The sequence below is a fragment of the Heterocephalus glaber genome, unplaced genomic scaffold (genome assembly GCF_053883595.1).
Source record: "Heterocephalus glaber isolate CG9 unplaced genomic scaffold, H.glaber_assembly_v1.0 deba00001447, whole genome shotgun sequence".
NCBI lineage: Eukaryota > Metazoa > Chordata > Mammalia > Rodentia > Bathyergidae > Heterocephalus > Heterocephalus glaber.
Window position 1 is genome coordinate 9,622,615 of NW_028258299.1, and position 23,543 is coordinate 9,646,157.

Below are 23,543 nucleotides of genomic sequence, written 5' to 3' on the forward strand. Positions count from 1 at the left end.
AGTAAAAAACAGCAACAGGAATGTCTAATTCAGTGTTCATTTTGGAACAAAGTAGGAAGGACTGATTAATGGATTACAAGGTGTAAGAGAAAGAGAAGCATCAAGAGTGACGCCTAGTTAGGTCCTGACCAAGAGGGAGAATTGAGACACCTCTTACCAAGATGAAGTAAACCTAAGGAATAGTATGGTAGGTAGTTGCACTGTATGGACAAATCAAGAATTCAATCCTCCCTTCCTATCTAGGCACCATCAAACACTGATTTCATGGTGATGCCAACAGCGGAGCAAAGAGCCTCGAAGAATTAACAGCCACATTGGAGAAACAAAAGCAGACAGATAAAAAACAAGTGCAGGTAGGACTGGGGCTTGGGCAATGTACCAACAACCCACACTACAACCCAATTCCATCAATGAGGAAAGAATTTAAAGAAAAGGCAATGCTTGAAGGTACAGGAGCATAATGTACAGTGAACAGGGGTAATTCCTAACAACATCCTCTTTCACAGTGTCATGCTTAATAATCAAACCAAGGTCCTTACAACATTAATGATGAAGGCTAAAAGTTTTTAGCAACTTTGGAAACTAGAATAATGTATGACCATTTCCTATCTCTGAAGAACAACTCAGCTTCACTCTCCCAGGCTCCAAGGTCACTTCTGGAACTGATCTTTTTAGCTAGGGATGTCTAGCTGTGCATGACTATCTAAAATTGACCAATATGGTCAAAATAATCTCTTAAGTTTCATTTTCTGTCCACCACATTTAGCTGGAATGAAGCTAGTTCTTTTGGATAATGATTTCTGCATCCATTTAAATCCCATTCCCTTTCAACTTTCCTGTTTCCAGCCACACTGGCCTGTTACTATATTCTCCCTCCATCCAGTCACTGCAGTGCTATTGCTTCTGCCTGAAACACTTTTCCACCTCTCTTCAGTCTATGTGCATGTCACTCTAAGAATGGCTTTTCCAAGACAAGGTCATATCCCCTAGTAATATGCGCCCAAAGCCTTAATTTGTTCTTGTAGCATTTACCCCAATGGCAATATTGTGAATGAAAGTTTAATGTTCTCGCCACTTGACTGTAAGTTCTAGGAAAGCAGGAACACTGTTGGCTTTAGTCTTCTGTTATTCTCCACAATGTAACACAGCACCTACCACTAAGTTAACAAATGAGACCAAAGAGGGGAAACAAAATTCTATTCAGTCATTAATAGGACCTGGTCTCTGCACACCATAAGTCTATTCCTCTTAATTTCCCTTCTTTTGAACATAATTATCGAAAGTTTTTCAGGAAATTGTTCAAAGGATTTGGCATTATATAAGGGATGATCAAAATACATAGTGAATGCTTAAATAATAAACATTTATTACAGAGAAAAACACACTGCCCTTAATCCCCCTCCAAATGCTCCCTCTTGCTTTAACCATACTTATCCCATCATCTTCCCACTTGCTGAAGCAGCTCTTGATGTCTTCTTTCATGAGTGTCTTTACAGGGTGTGATCAAAAATATGATGAATGCTGCTGACAGTACCATCCAAAGGAAATGCAGGCTTATCAAAACATTATGGTGTTTTCTCATCCATCTTATTCACTGGATCTGGCCCCATGGAACTTCTGGCTCTTTTCTCAAAGTCAAAATGACCATGAAAGGAAAACATCTTGAATCAATTCAGGGCATCAAGGCAGTCAGTGTGTCACAAAAAAAGACACTAAAGAAAAAAGACTTCAAGAACTGCTTCAGAAAGTGGTAAGAATGATGGGATAAGTGTGTTTGAAGAGAAGGGGAGTATTTTGAGGGGGATTATGGCAATGTGTCTTTTACTATAATTTTTTAAAAATTTAAACATTCACCATATATTCACATCGTACCCTTCATATAGCATTGAATTTTGTTTTGGTTAACCCAGCTACTATTTATTGGGGTCTTATCAGAAGTCAAAACCTTTATATCATCTCACTCTATCATAATGAACATCAAAATAGGTACTAATACATCTATTTAATGGGTGAAGAAACAAAGTCTCACAGCAGTTTAGCAACATGGCCAGTAAGTAGTAAATCTGGGATCCTAGGCCTTTAGACTTGAAAGCTCATGACTTCTGGCTTCCTCGAATATAAAACTGAAACAAAACCTATGTTACAAATTTGATAGGAACAATTATGTGATGATTTTAGGGGGAAAATAACTCCCAATCTGTTAGATGTCAGATGTGCTGCGTTTGTGTTCTCACAACATCAAAGAATAAAGCTGGAAGGAATTTGGGAGAGTTTTACTGGAAAGAAGGAGAAACACAGCTCCAGGATTTCCAGGAGGGGTCTGGAGTGGGTGGCTACCAAGGCCCTTTGTCAGGGTTAATATATATAGCAAACTCACACCATGGGAACATGGGTCAAACTATAGTCAACTTGTAGGATTACAAGTATCTTAGGTAATATTGATCCAATAGGGAAACAGGTCATGTAGCCAGGGAAAGAACAAAAGGCACTCATGGAAGGGGATGGGTCCAGATATCCTGCTCAACCACCTATGCATCTGATACCTATCTGGGATCACTGGACTAGGTGGTGCTAATGACAGGATAATCTTAAATTGCTGTTTATCTCTAGGGAGGCTTGCAGGCCTGGCTTTTGTATCTCATTGTTGAGGCCTGGCTCTCTTCATATTCACCTCCAACTGTGTTTTTGTGTCTCTCATCTTCTGTGCTGACTACATAGAGGGCCTGACCCCTCTCTGCCTGCATAATAATTTTGATCTAACTTAGCTGCCTAGTAATGTATGGAAATACAGTACTCTTCTAAATTTGTTAAGAACTGTAGGAATATTAGTCAATGATTTTCCAACTCAATTATTATCCTGTATTTTAATTTGCCTATGGGTATATGATATGCCCTTTGGTTCATGGAAAAAAGCTAAAGATTAACAATCATATGGGATTGAAAAAATTAGGAATTCCAATTGAAACGATCTCTCAAGGAGGTAAAGCTTGAATGTGATTATAATTTAAAAGCAGAAACTGAACTAGTTTTAGTATATCTTGGTGAAAAAAGGCCATGTGATTCAAAGACAAAGAAAGACATTCCAAAATCCAGAAGTAGCAATAATTACCTGGATTGTTCAATGAATACTGTCTTTGGCAGATGTGATGATCACTGAGCGATGAATATGAGCTCAGAGGAATGAACAGTCATTACAGTGGTAAGAACTAACATTTTCTGAAGATTTAGGTATATAGGTGTTATGAGCTCCTTTAGCTCATAATACACTTATTAATATTCATAACATACCAATTAAGCCTAAAACAGATCAAGCACCTCACTCAGAGTCATAAATGGCAGAGCTTGCATAACTTGCAGATGACAAAGCCAGAAGAGAAGTCAGTTTGGAGTCTGATGACCAATATCTTAACCCTAAAACAGACAATGGAGAATGTATTATTTTTTCTGTAGCAGTCAGTCATGAATGTGACTAGCATGTCTCCAGATACAACAGTCCCTGGCTACATGTACAAAATCCAGATGAAGCCTTTGCAAGGGTGAAGACTAGACAATGGGCTAGGTGAATTCAAGCACAGATGATACTGCCTACATTCTCCTAGTGGTTAGTCCCACTCAAATGACAGTGTCCAAGTGACAAACAGTTATTGAAAAAGCTCAACCAGGAGAATTGGCATGTCATAAAAAAGGCTATAGTTTTGAGGCTAGAAACCCTGATTTGTGGTCTTAGCTTCATCACTAAGATGCCACAAAAGATCATGGACATTCACCTCACACCCCAGGGTTCAGTTCTCATCTATAAGTTGAGAGCATTAGATCTCCGTGTTCCCTTTCTGCCTTGGTATTCACTGATTCTCTAGCAACAATAAGAGAAGTTGAGGGTAGAGCTCACTTTTGGGGAGCTAACAATCATCTTCTGGATGCCATACTGAAAGGAGAAGTTCCATGAAACTTCAAACACAGCAAAGGCTCTGAAAGCCATTACTTAGCATTACCATGATGTCACTACTCCTGTCTCCTTCTGGCTCTGCAGGGTTATTCCTGGAAGGGCCAGCAGCTAAAATGGAACTGATGGGAATGGACATGGTGTTGGAACAGAATGCAGAGGGGGTGAGTACTTATGTCCTTCAGGTGCCAAGGTGCACTTAAAAATGAGAAGAGCTACCATTTTGATGGGCTTCATAAACTATACTGTCCTGGGATATTGATACCTCATTGCAACTTCATACCAATATTTATGAGAAGGAGCTACTAATGGGTATTGCATGTGATTATAAAAAAGACATGATCTTACAATACACACACACACACACACATATATATATTTATAGGAGCTAACAACTTCTACAACGGTCCCTGTTGTCCTAGGGTTTGTTTTTCCACAGCATTGGCAGGAATAATAATTGGAAACATCTCATGATGGGAATGAAACAAATCCTATGTTGAATCTCTCACCAGTGGCTCATCTTCAAGAAGAATAGAAGTCCCACTAGAAATTAGTTTTCAGTTCCCTCTCCTATCCTGTATCCTACAATTCCTCCCTAAACCACTTGAACCCTATAAAGCTCCTGCTACACTCAACAATTCATGGCCACCCCAAACTCTTCCAAGCCTCTGTGCTTTGCTTGTGCATTCCTTCTGCCATGGAAACCATGCTCTCTCTTGCCCTGGTAAACTACTTCTCATATTTTTCAGACACATCTCAAATGCCAGCTCATGGAAGACTTCCTTTATATCACAGTCACTGTCAGTGACTTTTTGTTCTGCCTTTCCAGAGTGCTGTGGACATTTTACTGAAAAACCAGGAGATTACTAATTTATTCATTTATCTACCTATCTCCCCAGTAGACATGAGATGTCCAAGAAGACGGACTACGATAAATTCACTTTTATCCATCTTCATGCTTAGTACATAGGAAGCACTCAGTAAGTATTTCTAGCTGGCCATGTGTATGCATCATTGGATAGATTGCTAACTGCTATGGAGGCCTCCAGGCCATTCTCTGCCAAGCAGAAGTTTGAGTTTAAAGGGTAGAATAAGACAGTGTAATATTCAGAGGCTATGTACTTATCATTAAGTATTGGAATCATCTTTGTATGTAAGTTGGATAGGAATGAGAAAGGTGCCAGGAAGATGGGGTAAAAAAGCTCAAGGGAAGTAGCTAGGCAAACCTGGCCCAGAGTATACACAGGGATGGCCACCTCAGGCCATGGGAGAGTGTGGTGGGACCAGCCCCATGTAACCTAGAAGAGTCTGGGAATACCTGTGGCCAATGGTTCTCTAGATCTCCCAGTATAAACTGGTAAGCACAGAGCAGTCACAGTCTGGGGGAGAGAATGGCAGTAGCAAACTACATGGGTCATTCAGACCAGAATGAAAAATGTAAGCCTCATACTCCAAGGACTATGTAGATAAATCCTCATAAATATGTCCGATCTATTGGAAAAGTTCAGAACATTGGGTATGAGAAGCTTTAAAAAGAGTTTTTAAATGCCCACAACTATGGATGGTATCACTGGATGCAGGTTCCCAAGACAGATCATGATTCATCTTGGCAGGAGAAGCTTTTAGGTATATTTCAATGAGGGGATCTCTTTTTCTCCATTCCAAGATAGAGAAATACTGATGTGAATACACCCATCTATTGCTTCTCTACTCTCATTTATTCCAGCCATGGGAAAAGGAAACACTTAGCTGATCCATGGGACTCCAAAGAATGCAACATCCATGGAACTTGTTAAAGAGGAGTGGGGTCACAGGAGTGAAGTCAGGACAGGCTTGAATGTGTCTCTTCTGAGCCACCTGTACTCAGGCCACTGGGCCTCCTGGGTTCATGAATCAAGCAGATGAAGCAGAACTTGCCACAGACAAGCACAGTGAAATTTCTTTTTGTCCCAGCCTCAAAGCCTGACAATGAATGGCTAAGTCAGTGTCATAGAGGTCTCAAAGTGTGCCCAGATTAAAAATGGAAGTAGGAGACCCCCAGGCTGTGTGATTCAGCCTGACCAAAGCCAATACTGCACTTGGTCTAAAGTGGTTCTGTGAATTATCCTCTATGGGTTAGACCTCAGAATGGAATAGTGGTTAAGTACTGGCACATTTATGTCCCCAACACACACTTACCTTTTGTCAACATTCTTTACAATTTTAAAACTAAAGGACAAAACAGTCTATGGAAAAGTAAAATTTCCAACCTTCCTAAAATAAGTTGTTGTTGCTGTTAAAATATTTCCTGTCCTGGAAAGATCTTTGAGAAATTGGCCATAGGAATGAGGTTGCAGCTATCACTTGGTCTGAGGTGTGCCTTTTACAGGAATCCTTCCTTAAGTAAAGGGTTAGTGAAACCTCACTGTGAACAACCGATCTATGAAATAAATTTACTGTTTCTCTATAACCTAGGATATTTATTTCATTCAAAGAATTGATAAGAGTCTCCATTAAATGTTAGGAACAATGAAGGCAAGAATAAATTTATTTACCAAATCCTTCATTCAATCATATATTCATGGATTTAACACATGTCAATAGTATTCGCCCTGTGCCAGGTGACTGTGTCCAGTGTCTGGTACCTAAAATACAGTCTCATGGGGGAAAAGAAAACCAGTTTTTAAAAAACAGCATCCCTCATCTCAAGGAAACCTCTTCTTTCATTTACTCTTTGTCTTTGTTTCTCCTGGTAACTCCTTCTTGGGCCTTAGATTTTTCTTTGCCTGGCTTTCTCTGATCCCAAATAATGAGTGATGTACAAGGTAACATGATGAACTTTTTATATAACAGAGCTCTCTGTAATGCAAGTAATTATCCTATAATTCAGCAATGTTGTGCACAGGCATTTTCATAAAGGGGTCTATCCCAATACTACAATGAAGCTCTTTCCCCAGGGAATAAAGAGGAAATTGGGATATGTTGACATGGAGCTTAGACAATCCACTAGAACAGTGGGATGTTGCTTATCTTCCTAAAGGTCCTTTCTTCCTGCTGATCTCTTGCCTCCTGTTTATTTATGACAGATGCTTGGGATTAGATAGGAAACCTGGGAAAGACTCACATGGAATTGAAAGTCACAATCTATTGACATAGATCATTTTATTGGACCATGGATAGATGATCCCATGGGTAGGGAAAAATAGTTTGGGGCTTTATCCATCAATTCTGAATACTAATTCAACCTGTATTTTTCAATCAAAAAGAAATTTTATATTCTTTTAATTCATAAAACTTTTTCTTTCCTTTGTATAATTATCCCAAACCAAACTATTCAAGTGCCCCCTTGAAAGATCTTAGTTAGTAATCTTTTAGCTTTAGAAATTTGCAAGTAGTTACTTAAAATATTATAAATATCTCCTGTCCTTGAAATGCACCATATAAATATTGCATTTGATCCTTAATTTATACTTCATAAATAATTTATTTCAAAGATATTCTTCCATAAGACTTTCAGTTGCTGAGGTGTTCAGTTTTCAGGGAAAGCATTTATTTACTGCATGAGCCAAGGAAGGCTGGTAAAGACTTGGCTAAAAGCTCCACATGGAGCAAATTATGGTAATTGTATTAATGCTCAAATCCAGGCCGTTTGCTCAATGCTCAAATCTGCTAAAAGGTTTTATGCTGTATCGCCCACATCTTGATGGGCAATGAGGCCACTGGAAATGTTTAACACTTCATAGGGAGGCTTCCGAGATTCGTTTTTCATAGTTCCAAGAATTGCTAAGCAATGTCTGACTTAGCATCCAGAGGAGTTTCTGAAAGTCATAGCTGAGAGTAAACATACTATTAAATGTCTTCTGCTTTGGGTTCAAATTGAACCATCCTGAGCCCAAATAACCAGAAATGAAAATCTAAGAAAACATCACACAATTAATTTTGATGAATGGGTAAATTTAAATCCATGTACAACAATACTCTGCTTAATGATATGTCTCCTTAGGACATCCATTAAAAATCCATTAACATAACAGGCAAAATCTAATAAGTTACCCTGGAAATTTTCTGCTAGATTAACATTATGGACTTTTAATGAGTATTTCTTGTAGGTATTGCTTTATTAGCAGAACTAATATACTGATTGAACATGTATATTGTGTGAGATAAGAAGAGAAAAGCATTAAAATAATCAGAAAATCAGAGTGAAAGTTGGACCCCTGTTGCCAAAGATACTGCTGAGATACTAAATACTCTTACAGCCTTTAAAACCAAAAAGCACCAACCTCTAGTATCTGCAATCTCAATAATTAATTTATCCACTTACTAATCAAACAGTAAGTTAACAATATGTCATGCCTTCTGCTTTTATTGAGAATACAAAGTAAATAAATGAAAATCCTGTGTCAAAGAGCTCAAAGTATAAGTTGTAATCAATACACATAAACAGGTAATGAAATTCCATGTTCAACATACCATGGGAATACTGAGGAAAGAAACAGTAACCTTTGGGGGGAGCATATAAATGCTAAAAAATCAATTAAATAATTAGACTCCCACGTGTGTTCTAATAAAATGTTGCCTCCATCTAGCCCCCCCCCAAAAGATTTCAGTTTTCACCTATAATTTATTGGTTCTCTATATGGTTAGTTAACCAAGGTTGCTAATCTCTCTGATTCTTATAGGTGAAAAGGCTAACAGTACTTTTGTTATTACTTGTGAGAATGACATGAAACAAGGTATGTGGAAAACAGAAGGGAAAGGAAGGGAGAACCAGTATTTCCCACTGCCTACTATAAGTACACAGTGAATATGAGATGAAAGTCAGTACACAAGATGGTTAGAGCACGATTTGGCCTTGTCCAAATGTGGATCTGCATTCTGCTTTCACCTATCATGAACTGTGCAACCACTGGTGAGACATTCTGCCCCTTTCTGAGCCTTGAGTAAACAGGACAAGTAAAAATAGTGTGTTACTAATACACTTTTTAAAATATAAAAAGAGAATGATTGTAATGCAATAGCATCATATCTGAGACATGGTAAACAATTTATATTAGTTCTATTATCTTTTGTAGACAAGACTATGGAAGGATGGAAGCATTATGAGACATGTCTGAGTTATTATCATAGAGCCAGAACTAGAATAACCCAGCTCCAGGTTCGGTGTACTGGACCCCACTTGCCTACTATACTCCCTCCATCACAGGACAAAGCCCTGCCACTAGACCCTGATAATTCTTTTCCAAGTCAGGGAGCTCATGAGGAGCCTCCAGAGCACCAGGCTGTGTACTTAGGACTTAGTCACTCCTTGATCCTTTTTTTTTCTTCTTGGCAGTACTGAGTATAGAACCCAGGGCCTTTGCATTGAGTCACATTCCCAGTCTTTTTGAAATTTTTTGTTTTGAAACAGTGTCTCACTAAGTCACTAAGTTGCTAGGCTAGGCTTAAACTTGCAATCCTCCTGCCTCAGCCTCATAGAGTGCTGGTATTATATGTGTGTTCCACTACACCTGGCTTAGTGGCCCTTTTTTTAGCCATTATCTATCAGTGCCTGGGTGTTATGGACTGAATTGTTCCCTTAAAATCTGTATGTTAGAGCCTTAACCCCCATTGTGACTGTATTTAAAGACAGGGGTGATTAAGAGGAAATTAAGGTTAAATGAGGTCATAAGAGTGGGCCTCTAATCCCAGAAGATTAGCATCCTTACAAGAAAAGACACCAGAGATTTTTCTCCTTTGGCCCTGTGCACAGAGGTCACGTGGGCACATAGTGAGAGGCAGCCATAAGCCAAGAGAATAGGCCTCTCAATGTCAGCATCTCGGATTTCCTGAAGCCCAAAACTGTGAGAAATAAACACTGTTGTTTTAGCCACCCAGTCTATAGTGTTCTGCATTTTTCTTCTAATTCTTGGCAATCTGTTGTCATCTGAACAATTGCACTTATGGTTTATACATTCAGTCAGTATTACATTTCAATACCTACCATGCCAGCACACTCAAGGGCAAGGCAGATAAAAAGCTATCATCCAGGGGCCTGTTTGGTATCATTTTCCTGTCAATATCAGTTCTGCTGCTGGGCCTGCAGCACCATCTAAAACTTTAGCCTGGTTGGCAGGAGCCCTGACACACCACACAATGGACAATTCCCCCAAACACCACAGAGGTCAAAGTTTGGCCCTACCTCAGTCTCTGTCCCAACTGATCTCAACATTAGGAATTTTAAAACACAACCACATTTGGACCTAAAGTATATAAAGTTCTACCAACCCATAAGACTGAGATCCCACAATACCACTACCCAAGTCCACTTACGGACACTTGTCCCAGTCTACTTCAAGGTGGCTATGGGGACTGAATACTGGAATGCTCCACAATCCATGACAGGCCAGCTGCACAGCCACATCTGTCCTCCCAGCCTAACGTATCCCAAGGAAAAGAGTCAGACTCTACCTCTTAATACCCAGTAAGGAAACGAATTTCAATTTTCACATCTGTAAAATGAGAATAGTGAAACTAGAGGTTGATGAGATCAAATAAGATAATGTACACAAATCACCTAGCAAGAGTTCTGAAACATAGCTGCTGACCAAAGATGGCTGCTTTGCTTTCTTCCTCTCTTCCCTGGTCCCAAGCTCCTCCCCTTCTCTACCAACTCAGATCCTGAGATGGATTCAACAGAGCCACAGGAATTCCAGCAGAGCTCTTCCTGCTTAGAACCCTGGTTGCATTCTTTTGCCCAGATTCATTTCTTAGTAGATGAAGAGATCATAGATAACATACCAGGATTATTATTCTTCATGTTTCTACTTGAACTTTCATAGACTGTCATGAGGATTCTTCTAGAGAAAGGTAGGCTGAACTACTGTGGGATATAGTTACCAAGAGTGAGCAGAAGTTGTAACAGATACTACCAGTCGTTCCCTATATTTAATAACACACTGCTCAAGTTTTACTCATAGATGGACATGTGGCTACCCAGCCAATGACTTCATGCCCCACACTTTTGCAGCCTACTGGGGGCTTCTGAATGCAGCCTGGTCAACAAGAGATGAACAGAAATGAGGTTATGCTGCCTCCAAAAGAACATGCATGATTCCTCTGGATCATTTATTCTTCCTTCTCACTGGCTGGGAACTGATCAGAGCTGAACTAGCTAACTTGGGTCCAAAATTAGAGGTCACGTTGAAGAATTGCCCTAATAGTCACTTACTTTTATTCTATTCCATGAAAAGGAAATCATATTCTATCTTGTCTAATCTTATTATTACAATATCCTGATCTGCACACTAACCAATTCAGCAGTGTTTCAAAATTTCCACTGAAGTATGTATAATTGCCTATCTGATGAGAACCAACTAGAATTGTAAGTAGTAACTAAAGGAAATAAACATGTTCTCGTGAAATGACCTTAAAAGCTTTAAAATCTGAAATGTCACTACATGTATCTACCATCTAAATACTTTCACCAGGTAAACTACTACTAGCTACTCCATCTACAACTCCATAACAACAGATTGCCAAGAATTAAAAGAAAAGTACCATCTACTTACTGCCACGTAAAACTGGGAGTCTGGGACTGAAAAGCCTTATTCACATAGTATCAGCTTTCATTCTGTTTCTTGTCTTGTTCCTGATTCTTCTACTTTTTATCTTTTCTATTTTTTTCTTTTTTCTTGCCTTATCCCTTGAAACTAACTCACAATTTTCCTACTACAGACTAGAAATGGCCCACCTTCTTGATTATGCTAGACCCAGCTACTCCATGCAAAGATCCTCCTCAGTCTAGTTCAACTTGTGGTTCTGTATTTCAACACAGATTTCCATAGCATGTATCACCACTCAGGTAAACAAGCCCTAACGTAAGGGCCTATTGTCATGGCCTGTCTATCACAATAGAATCATTTGGGAAAACCTAGGCTTGAAAAAACTGAGTTGTGTTCCTGTATTTTAATTCAAACAAAAACAAAACAGGAATATCTTAATACACACACAGATAATCATTTGATATATTTTCTATTCTTTTACCTATCTTGCTGTAATTATCAGCAACAAAGTCTTCCAAACCAATCATCTTCCAGAAACTTTCATCCCAGCCTTTTTCTGCCGAGTATGTCCATTTGCACACCAGGGAACACAGAGACCTAGAAAAATGGGAGAAAGAACCAATAATAGAATCTAGGTTTCCTTCATATTTTGCCAAGTACCTACTGAGATATCTGCAGAAGTACTGAGGAAGTGAAATAAACCAAAGTAAGTAGTGATGTATTTCTATGTAAGTCAAAGCTCTCCATGTACACCTATTAATTACTGGTAGTCCCTTCTTTCAAAGAATCGCAACCCTTTATTTGGATCCTGAACAAATAAACTCTATAGATGAATATTTCAATTTATATCTTTATTTCTACATTTGGAAAAATCAGAAATTACAACACTGATAAGTTATTTGATTAAATTGAATTATGTTTTAGATATGATATTGGTAGTTGTTGTTATGTTAAAAACTATGTCTTAGCTGGGTATGGTGGTGCTTGTCTGTAATTTCATCACTCAGAAGACTGAGGTAGGAAGACTGCCACAAGTTGGAGGCCAGCCTGAGCTATATAGTGAGACCCTGTCTCAAAAAACAAAACAAAATCAACTTTCTTATCATTTAAACAGATCGTTACATAGTAAAATGAACATAGGATTTATTTCAAAATAACATGAAAGGGAAGGTAAGTGGCATTTAGTTAGGGCAGGATTGGCCTGGAAGTGTCCACTGTTAGAATCTACTTTTGCACATATTCAAATTTTCTATAATAAAAAAGATGTTTAAAAGTGCCTGTTATATGGTAAATAATATAGTCATTCTAGTCTAGAAAATATGTAATAAGAGGAAGACTTTTAGCTTTATTTCTCATTGTCATCCTTAATATTTTATACTCCATCTATAAAAATCATTTGCATCTATCTGAAAAAAGTCAACTCAAAGTCATTATTTAGCCTAGGCTATGACTTCAGTTTTGAGTTAGATATTCCTTTTCTGATCTCCTACCTCATGTGGTATATACTGCTTCTTTATCTTCCTTATAGTCCTATTAACTTCCATCTGTTTTCCATATTTTATCAAAATCAAACTTTATAAAATAAAATCCATTACATCAACCCTGATTAAACTCTTTCAACTGACATTCTATGACATGACCATGGCCAGCTCTGCTTCTTGGGCATTCTCACCCTTGCTTTCTCCATTCTGCAATACTGAATCGTCTGAAATTCCCTGTGGCCAGCTTGGATAGCTCACTGTCCTCTCCTTCATTCTTTCTACATTATCTTCACATTATGTACTTAACTCCTAGTCAACCTTCACAAGCCAGCTCAGAGTGCCCCTCTCCAGGGAGTCCCAAAGGAGAGCATGCTGAGTCCAAAGCCTCTTCTCCCTGTGCCAATCTGGAAATGTCTGTATCTTATATTTACCATAGTAACTGTTTTTGTCTGTTCATGCCTCTATCTCTTTCACTGAATCAGCAATACCTTTAACACAAAACCAGTCCTACTCATCTTGGGTCATCAATACCTAGTCTGAGCAAGTTTATGTTGAGCCACAATGAATAGCCATTGTATGAAAGCAACTGGAAAATATAATGTTAAATGAAATAAATTAGACCTACACGCTTAAATACTACATGGTATCTCTCACTTGAGTAAGGCAGAGTACAAACAAAGAGCATAGTAAGAATGAATAAAAGGAAACAAGGGGACAGACCTCTGGCAAACGGGAAGGGTCCAGACCAAGGGCAGGGGTGGGATAGTGGAGTAAGAAGAATGAAGATATGCCATGTGTAGGAACCTAATAACTTCAATGAATGTAAACATTATATTTCATAAACAGGAGCTAAAAGTAATAACAAAAAGAATGAAAATAGGGAAAAGGGATTTAGAGGTAGAGTGAGGGAGACGGGTGGAAAGGGAAGGGGATTAAAAACGGAAACAAGCTACATTATGTACATATACCCCACTCCCCAAGATGAATGTAAACTTTGTGTAATGCAAATATGTACTAATGCATAACTAATACATGTGGTTTACTCATACATATTGTTTGTCCACTTTGCCAAAGGTAAAAGGTATATCTGGTGATGTAAAGTCAGGTAGTTTTACAGGTAAACCAAAACCTGTTTCATAGGACCAAGAGTCTAGATGCCTTTCACTCAGACATTTATATAGATTCAGTTGCTCACTCGATATCTAATACTCAGTTACTATAATCCTAGCACCATGCTAGGCTCTATGAGAAATTGTATATAATATTCCTGGTCCTCTGCTCTCACAGAACCTAAAAGTTGAACTCAGAAGAGAGATGAGTGTTCTAAAGGAAGTAGAGAGCAAAATAAGAGCCTTTAGCAGGAGAATCTACTATAATCTGATGGCAGGGTGAGATTCAGGGGGACATGGTATCAAGGAGGGTTCCACAAGAGGGAGTGAGACTTACTGAGGACAATACTGAAAGTAAGCAAATGGCATTTATCATCAATGACTTTTTCAGAGGTGAAACACACGGCACAACATATTTCTTGTGATTTAACATAGAATTCTCCCAAAAAGCTCATGTGTTCAGGGGTGGGGCTTTTGGAAATTTACTGGATCATGAGGGTGCAGTATGTATTCATGAGTGGATTCATCCACAAAGAGTTTAGTAGCTGAATGTGCTTTTAGGAGGTGGGACCTAGTTGGAGGTGGCACTGGGGGTGTGACCTGGAAGGGAATATTTTCCCCAGGCTGCTCTCTTCACTCTCTACTTTGTGGCCACCATAATGTGAGTCATTTTTTGTCTGTCATGCCTCTCTGCCAGCCAATCACAGAACCAAACCATGAGGTAAAATAAAACTTTCCTCCTTCAAGTTGTGGGTGTCAGGTATTTTGTCTCAGCAATGAGAGAGTGACTAAGAAAGCATTCATTGTGTATCACCCTCCTCCTCTTGCCCCCTACACTGTTGGAAGGGCCTCCTTTCTTGGCTCTAAACTTTGGATTTTGACACATGACTGGACTTGGCCGAAAGAATGAAGCTGAAGTGACTGCATGCCAGTTCCTAGGCTAAGCCCCAACATGCTTTATGTGCCTTTACTTGCTTTCCTGTACCTCTGACACTGCCATGAGAAGATCATGCAGAGCTAGCCCACTGGTCACACAAGGAGGATCAGCTATGTGGAGCACAATGACCAGCCAAGCCCAATCTGGATCAGATATCCCTACGTAGTCTTCAATCAACTTGGATCAGGCAGGTAACACTCCAGTGAGTGGAATCAGGTGAGATTAGAAGAACCACTTACAAAGAGCAAAGTCTAAATAAACTACCCATGAGCCAAAGAAATGATTATTGAGTTAAACTCAACACTGGTTGTAGTTCATAATCAAGTGGCAATTAACCTTTTACAGCATAAGTGAATTAGTTCAAGTAGATTTTCATCCCCAATAAGAGAAAGACTAGGAATGCCTCATTCCTTACAGAAGGGTAGAATAAGTGGCCAGAGTGTGTTCTTGAGTGATAATGATTGAAGCTATGAGGCAAGAAGCTTTATGGCTACACATACCTCTGGGAATTCTATCCTCCGTATGAATTATTTAAAGATCACTCGAGTCTATTTCATTTGAGTCTCTTTAAATCAAACTGGTAGATAATAAGATATAAGGATGTGCTTTAAGTAGCAGAATTAGAAAATCTTAGAGAATGCATTTGAGACCATAGGTTGTCTGGAAATCTCTAGATAAGAGAGAAAGTAGAAGACTTTGTTTTTCTTGTTTGTGAGTAAAGGTAAGATACTAGTAGCATAATGGAGAGTTTGCTCCAGTCTGAGTCTATTAAAGACCAGGGTTCTGACATTCCCTGAAGTGCTTTACTGGGCAAGCTTCCCTCCCAAGAGAGGTCTCTATCTTCAGACAGGCTGTACCCACATTCAGTCTTCCAGCTGCCCATTGTTCAGTATTCCTCCCACCCTAGGAGGTTGTAGGAGTAGAATTAGCCATAGGGCTCCAGACAGTCAGGGGCTACTTTAGCTGGATGGCTTATTTCCAAGTTCAGGGGCCAGAGACAAAGATGCTCCTCCTACCCAAGAAAGCTCTGAAAGGAAAGAGGGGCCACTTCAGGTTGGCCAGTTTGGTCACTTCTAGCGAGAATGCCAGGGTAGGAAGGCCTGTGCCTTTCGCTATTTTCAAATTTGTTAATGGCAAATACCTACGTAAACACTTACATAAGGGTCAGAAGAAATAGATCCATGGGTAGGCAGAAGAAAAACAGTATATAACTTAGGGGGACAAATTCACCTGAGGGTAGATCACATAGGACATTTATAATAGGCAGGTCCCCACTTAGGTAGAAATAATTAAAATATTGGAAGAAAATATCAGTGATGATAGCAATGAGAAATCAAGAAAAAAATGCAAGAAAGATATTCTGAACTAAGAACACTGATTTTAAATTTAAAACTTAAAGTAGTGGCAGAAGAACTAAAAATAAAAATCACTGGCCCTGATGAAAATGAAATTAATGCTCTGGAAGAACAAGTAAATGAAGTGTCTTCCTATAAGGAGCAAAAACACAAAGAGATAGTAATCATATGGGAAGGGCTAAGAGGTTTGGAGAACATTTCCTGTACCCTAACATGACAATAGAAGGAATTCCAGAGATATTTTTTAGAAAATGGAAAAATAGGAACAAAATCTTTGTAAATAGGGAGGACAGGAGGTGTTGAAGGGAGGGCTGGGCAAGGGTGAAAAATAAGAACCAAGAGAGAGTATGTAAAGGTGCAAATTTCCAATGATGAATGTCATTATATTGTATACCTAAAATGTACCAATGATTAGAATGAATAATCGATAATGTAAAATAGGAAGAAAAGGTCCAAAAGGGTAGGGGTAGTGGGAGGGGCAGGGGAAAGGAAAGGAGGGAAAGGAAAAATGATGAGAAATGGAAAAAATGGAAATAAAGTCTTTGTAAATAGGGAAGGGTGGAGGGCGTGAAGGGAGGGTTAGGAATGAGGAAAAAATAAGAACCAAGATGTATTATGTAAAGGTACAATTCCCAATGAGAAATGTAATTGTGTTGTATACCTACAATGTACCAATAAAAGAATTTAATACAAAAAAAAAGAAAATAGTCAAAAAAAAAAAAAAGAACAGAACGGATGATGGAAATATTATAAGTAAATGAATATAATACTAGGTGTTTTATTATACTGAACTGAAGTTAGATTCAAGCTTGCAGATTGAAAGTCTCATTAAGTCCAGGAAATAAATCAAGGAAATACTTGAATTTCAAGAGTCAACAGAAAATTATACAGCTTTCAAACAGAAAGAATGTTACTTACAGAAGCAAGAGATTCAGCATAACTAAGGAATTCTCATCTACAACTCTGGAATGCAGAAGACATTAGAATAATGTACAGACCCTTGAGAAAAACTGATTCACAAATCCTATGGCCAAACAAAATACTATTCAGTTATCAAGGAGAAAGAAAAACATTTTCAACATGGAAGGATTTCAAAAATAAACTCCACCCCCCCACAAAAAAAAAAAACCTTCCCACATATGGTCTCGGAGGACAATGCTTGAGAAAAAACAGCCAATATGAACTCCTTCATTCAGAGCAACTATCTCAACACTCAGTCAAAGCCCGGAGAAACTAATAAATGGTGACATGCATTTATAGCCATTCATTTTTTTCTTTCACTTTCATATATAAGCATTGATCTATTCATGGAGGCAGAGCCCATGTAACCTACCTGCCTCTTACTAGGCTTCATCTCCTAACACTGTTGCATTGGGAACTAAAGGTTCAACATATGATCTTGGAGGAACACAGACAAACCATAGCAGAGTGCACAGAAAAAGGACTTTGGAATACATACATTTGTTCAGGCAGAACACAAGTATAATGGTGGTCATAAGAAATCATGCAGCAAACACTAATGGAACCACCAATACAAACAAAAAGTAACAAGGATAAAATAATAAGGATAAAAGGGAAGAACGGTAAAATTAACAAGCCAATAAAGTGAACAAAATGAAATGAAAAGGAAGGTGATATAATATAAATACAAAACAAAAATAAGATGGAGGGAATAAAATCAATTATTTGAATATGACATCAAATATGAATGGCTAAATTTCACAACTAGTTAAAAAATAAGAACAATCACAATGGGTTGAAACTAAATTATATCTTGTTTATGATACATATTTTAAATGTGGTATTCTTTTTAAAAGGCATACAAAGAAATATCAAATACAACAACATTTAAATACGACAATATAAATATTCAAGCAGCATGCAAGATCACAAATACTAAACAAGAGAAAGAAGAGCATCCCACAATGACAAAATTTCACCCAACAATAATATCACTCATAAAATTCTATGAACCAAACAATGTAGTGGGAAAGATATAAAACAAGAGCTTCTCAAATAATTTTAGAAAGCATTTAAAAATAATTCTATTTAAAGGTTTTTTTTGTACCATCAGACTTTGAAGAACATGTAAACTATAAGAATAATTATCATTACTGCTACTGTGGGATTAAAAAACATGCATATAATCAAAAAGATCAATTCTACCTGTCCATGTAGGAATAGGGAAAGAGAAAATGTCTTATAAGTAAATAATGTATGATTTAAATGGTATTTTAAAAGAAATTCAGAATTTTAAAAGCTTTTATTGAAAAAGAGTGAAACCTGAAAAAAAAATAACCTACAGTCATCTTAAGAAATTATGAAAAACAGTAACAGATTAAGGGAAAGATTTTAAAGGAGCAGTAAAGATAAAAGCAAATTAAAAAAGCATAAAATGCCAAGATAAAATTCAGTTAATCAAGAGAATCAAAACATACATCTAGGAAAAGACAAACAAACAAACAAAACTTCTGGCAAAATTGAGAAAGAAATGTGAATGCAAAAATAACAAAGAAAAGAGGAGCATAACCATTGATAAGCAGATAGTAATAGGAAAAAAGGATAACATGAACAACCTTACGCTAGTAAATCTGGAAATTTAGATGAATAATTTACTAGAAGAACATAACTTACTAGTAAATATTAAGCTTATTACCATTAAAAAATTTAGTCAATGGTTAAAAACCACCTGCCAAAAAAAAAAAAAACCTGTCAAATAAAACTTCCAGCCCACATAGTTGTAGCAGAAAGCTCTAACAAACATTCAATAAATGGATCACCTCAAAGCATTTCAGAACCTAGAAGAAATGTTCCCATTCTACAAGGTTAGACATATAACAAAAACCAAATGAGGGTAGCAAAAGCAACAAAAAAATCACTCTCACTTCATGAATACACGTGGCATAAAAACGCTACACGTGACACAGACTAATTTAGTCTTACAAATGAGAAGCAATGTTCAAGGACATTTTAATATGAGATGTATGACAGTATTTTAGCACAGTATTTTACCAAAGGAGAGAAAAGTAATGCATATTGAAAAGTGCCAAGTATGTGGTGGTTAAACACCATGCCAAGATACCTCACTGAAGCAGAAACAGAAGCTTCCACTTATGACCATGCCTGGAGCTCCAAGATTGTATTTTTCCATCTCCCTTAAACACCTGGAAGAGCAGCAGATGTGAGATGACTGATCTGAGCCCTGGAGCAAGAGGCAACACTGAAGAAGATCATGAGCACCAGGAGAAGCAAACCAGGTGGCTCAGTCCTCCTTGACTGCCTTTGGGGATCACAGGCCAGGTCAGAGTGTGGAAGAGACCCAGGGAAAGCTGTGAAGAAAGCGAGCTCTAACAATCCACATGAGTCCCCTTCCATCTTTGTTGAAAACTAAGATGCACATATGACAAAAGCTCCATGAAGTCAAGGAGAGTGAATGGAGATCTATGATCTGAATTATGATCTCAGGATTCACAAAGACCACAGAAGAAAGTGCCTGGGGATCACTCTGGCCTTCAGCAGAGAGCCCAGAAGACTTGTGACTTAGAAGTATGGCTGAACTTGCTGTGGAAAGGCGACGTGCCACCTCTTCCAACAAGGTGCAAACAGAAGCCTGCAGAGGATAAAATCAGACCACAAGCACATAAATAGATAACCAGAAAAAAGTAGCTCAGTATTTCTTAAAGGAAGGCAATAAGGCCAGATTCAAACATAAAACTGGCAATGTCAGCATCAAGTAAAAAATTAAAGAAACGTTGGCAATTTGTTTCTTGATTTGATAAAAGCTACCACACACATAGCCAAGTTCAGTAAAGCACAAAGAAAGTTGTATCATATAATCAAAGATCATCTTATAAAAAAAGAGATCATCTTATAATCTTATAATGAAAAATCGTAACATACTCAAAAAGAATATCTTTAAAAGGGAGAAAAAGGACACATTACACAGGAAAAAAAAAGACAAAAAGTCTACAGACTTTTTACCAGAAGCAACATCAGCCTAAAGAAAATGGAAAGACAACTTTACAGCACTGAAAATTATAAAAATAAAAAGATCTGGAATTCTATATTCAGAAAAAAATATCTTTGAGCAAATAATGTGAAATACAGGCTTTTTCAGATAAAATCTCAGAGAATTTATTTCCAAGAAGTCTGTATTGTAAGAAATGTTAAAGAAGTTCTTCAGAAAGGAGGAAATCTTTACTAACTATAAATGTGAACCTACACAAAAGAATGAAGAGTATCAGAATTGTAAAATCTACATATAAGAAAAATAAACTTTAATTTTAATTTTTTTTTTTTTGGTTTTTTTGGTACAGGGGATCGAACCCAGGATGTGGCCCTTGTGAGGCAGGTGCAGTGCCACTGAGCTAAATCCTGGCCTATTTTTAAATTTGTTTAAAAATAATTAATTTTTAATCTCTATCTTTAAAATATTGATTAAAATGGGTTGTAGGATTTATAACATATATACAAGCAAAACCTAAGACAGTAATAGCACAAATAATAGGAAGATATGAAAATGTATTAGAAGTGATGGGATATAAAAATTATTTTAAGGCAGACTGATAAATTAAAGATACATATTATAAATCTTAGAACAATCAGTAAAAATAAGGTAGAGGTAACACTAATTTTAGAGATAAAATGGATTACTAAAAACATTTAAATGATTTGAAGAAGGCAGAAAAAAGGGATATTACAGAGAATGTATGCAACAAACAATAAGCAAGATGGTAGCTTAAAACTCAACCATTAAATGTAAATGGCCTAAAAATTCCAATGTAAAGACAAAAATCCTAAGAGTAGATAAAAATTAAAAATAGAATCCAAATATACCCTGTCTAAAAGAAATTTATTTTAAATACAAAAACAAGGTAAGTTTAAAAGTAGAAGGATAGAAAAAGATGTAGCATGCAAACAGTAATAAGGGAAAAGCTGAAGTGGTTTACTAATGTGAGACAAAGTTGACTGCAGAACACAAATGTTATCCAGTAAAAGGAAATGTGTTACATTATGATTGAAGAGCCAGCTCACCAAGAAAAGGCCTGGATCTTCAGCTATGCTCCCTGAGCAGGCCCCAAAGGAGACGAGAGACAGAGTCTAGGTGTGCCCAGGGGCAACAGCAAGCAGACACCAGGCTCCCTGCAGAGACCATCAACCACCCAAGAATGACAGCCTTGTGAAGACGCCTCTTCCTACCTCACTTTCATCCCTCACGGACTTTCTGAGACACAGAAAGATGCCAAATCTCTAACAGATTTTCTTTCCGCTTCCAGTTAAAGATGTCAGATTTGTTACATATATGACAATAGGAATAAGAGAGATGACAGTATGAAAAATGTAAAACCCAGAAAATGTAGATGGACAAGTAGTAGCTCTCCTTAGACTTGAGAAAGATACAACCTACAAAGCAAAATGATTATACATAAAGACCCAAAAAGGTTCAGGGAGTGGTGGCACTCAGCACCTTTGAAAATGAAGATAAAAGTAAAGAAAACAGAGTAAGATGCAAAGTCCATTCAGAAAGGAATTAGGCCTTGTGTGACCCAGGAGCAACTAGGGTACTAGCTCTCCCTAAGGGCCAACCCCAAGAGAGGAGGGTACATGACCCCAGGAAATGGCAAGGCAGCCTTGACAAAACAGATTTAATAAGGGTCTGCCTTTCTGCAGGTCAGCCCTCTAGCACCTTTCCTAACTCAACTCCTGGACATCTTGCTGGCAGGTTTACATCCTTAAAGTTTGCTTTGAGGGAATCTGACCAGATCAAAACAAAAACAAAAACACCCTTAAACAAAGACAAAACAAACAAAAGGCCAACTGGGAGATCAGAGTACAGAAAGAATAGCCCAGCCAGATCACTCTAGTCTTAGGAGGATTAAAATGAGGGAGTACAAGCAAAACTAACTTTTTATGATAAATAAGCAGTAACTCTATTGTCTTTATCTTTTAAAGTATTCATTTAGGATGTACTTCCTGAGGGCCCCTTATGCAGGGTTTTCTTAAGCAAAAGACTGCAGACTTTGAAAGAAAGGAAGTGAAAGGGTCACCAAGACCCCAGCTACACTAAAAGAATATGCAAGACCCTCAGTAGTTATGAAGGGAACTTCCAATGCTCCTGATTTCCCTGAGCAAGGCACACATGAAAGCATAAATCTGCTAAGTAGGGCCTGATTATTCATGTATTTCTCCAACAAGACTTCATGAAAATGAAGATGGCCCTGCTGCATTATTTATACACAGCTCACTGCATTGACATGGCCAGGCCCCAACTTTCAGAGGAAACCTTTTGTCCTCTGGGGAATGAAGAATCTGGAAAGTCTTAACTGAACAAGCTAGGGAGTAACAGAATGATTAGAGCTGAGAGTGGGGATAAATTACCAAGATATTCCTAGTTGCAGTCTTTGGTACATCACAGGCTGATGATGGTGGTTCTGCTTTTCCATGCCATGCACCAGACTGTGTGGCCAGTACTGAAAGAGTAACTCCTAGGGAAATATAGTGGCTCACAATGACCGGATTGTTATTTGCATTAACAAAGAAACCAAGGTGGCCTTATTTCTGAAGAAATATCACTGCACCAATTGAAGTTTCTTCTGTTAAAGAGCTGTCAGATTTCAAGCTTGTTATTATTGACTCTGCACTTTATCAAGACTTGCTGACAAGTCCATGACAGACCGAAATATTATATGCAATGATGCAACACAGGGTGATATTAAATTGCCTTTACAGTTAGACTTGCTGATAATATGGTTCAAATGTGAGCATAGCAATATGGGCAGCATGAAAGAACTGAATAAATGACAGGTTGAGGGAGTTTTCCCTGTCCCCTAGAGAAAGAGATCTAAGAGTCAAAAAAGCTGATCCTAAAGCTGCCACCAAAGATACTTCAAGATCTTGGTGAAGGCCCTGGATTCACATATTTGGACTTGTCCCATAAAAATAAGTCTAATACTAACTAGAGGTAATATGAGAGAAAGAAGAAAAAGAAATGGGGAAGGAAAGAAGAGAAAATGACAGCTTACTGAGTCCCTGTTATATGTGAGGCACTGTGTAGGTTACTGAATATCACAGCAAACTTGCCAGGATACACTCATATCCTCATGTGACATTAAAGACACTAAGACTCAGAAAGGTCAAGTCACTCACTTGAGGTCAGACCTGTGGAAAGGAGGGAATAAGTTCAAACCAAGCCTTG

At 38.0% G+C, this 23,543-nt stretch overlaps 1 protein-coding gene across 16 annotated transcripts in view; it reads right to left on the minus strand.

Moving 5' to 3' along the window:
* The window catches only part of Fggy (FGGY carbohydrate kinase domain containing), a 479,381-nt gene that overhangs the window by 291,106 nt on the left and 164,732 nt on the right, over positions 1-23,543 (minus strand). For all 16 annotated transcript variants that reach the window (XR_015452489.1, XR_015452488.1, XR_015452490.1 and 13 more), the window contains one exon: positions 11,948-12,063. Coding sequence is in view for 13 of the 16 variants with exons in the window: in XM_087214470.1 (XP_087070596.1) it covers positions 11,948-12,063 (116 nt within the window). In the remaining 3 variants the exon portion in view is untranslated. The remainder of the gene's footprint in view (positions 1-11,947; positions 12,064-23,543) is intronic.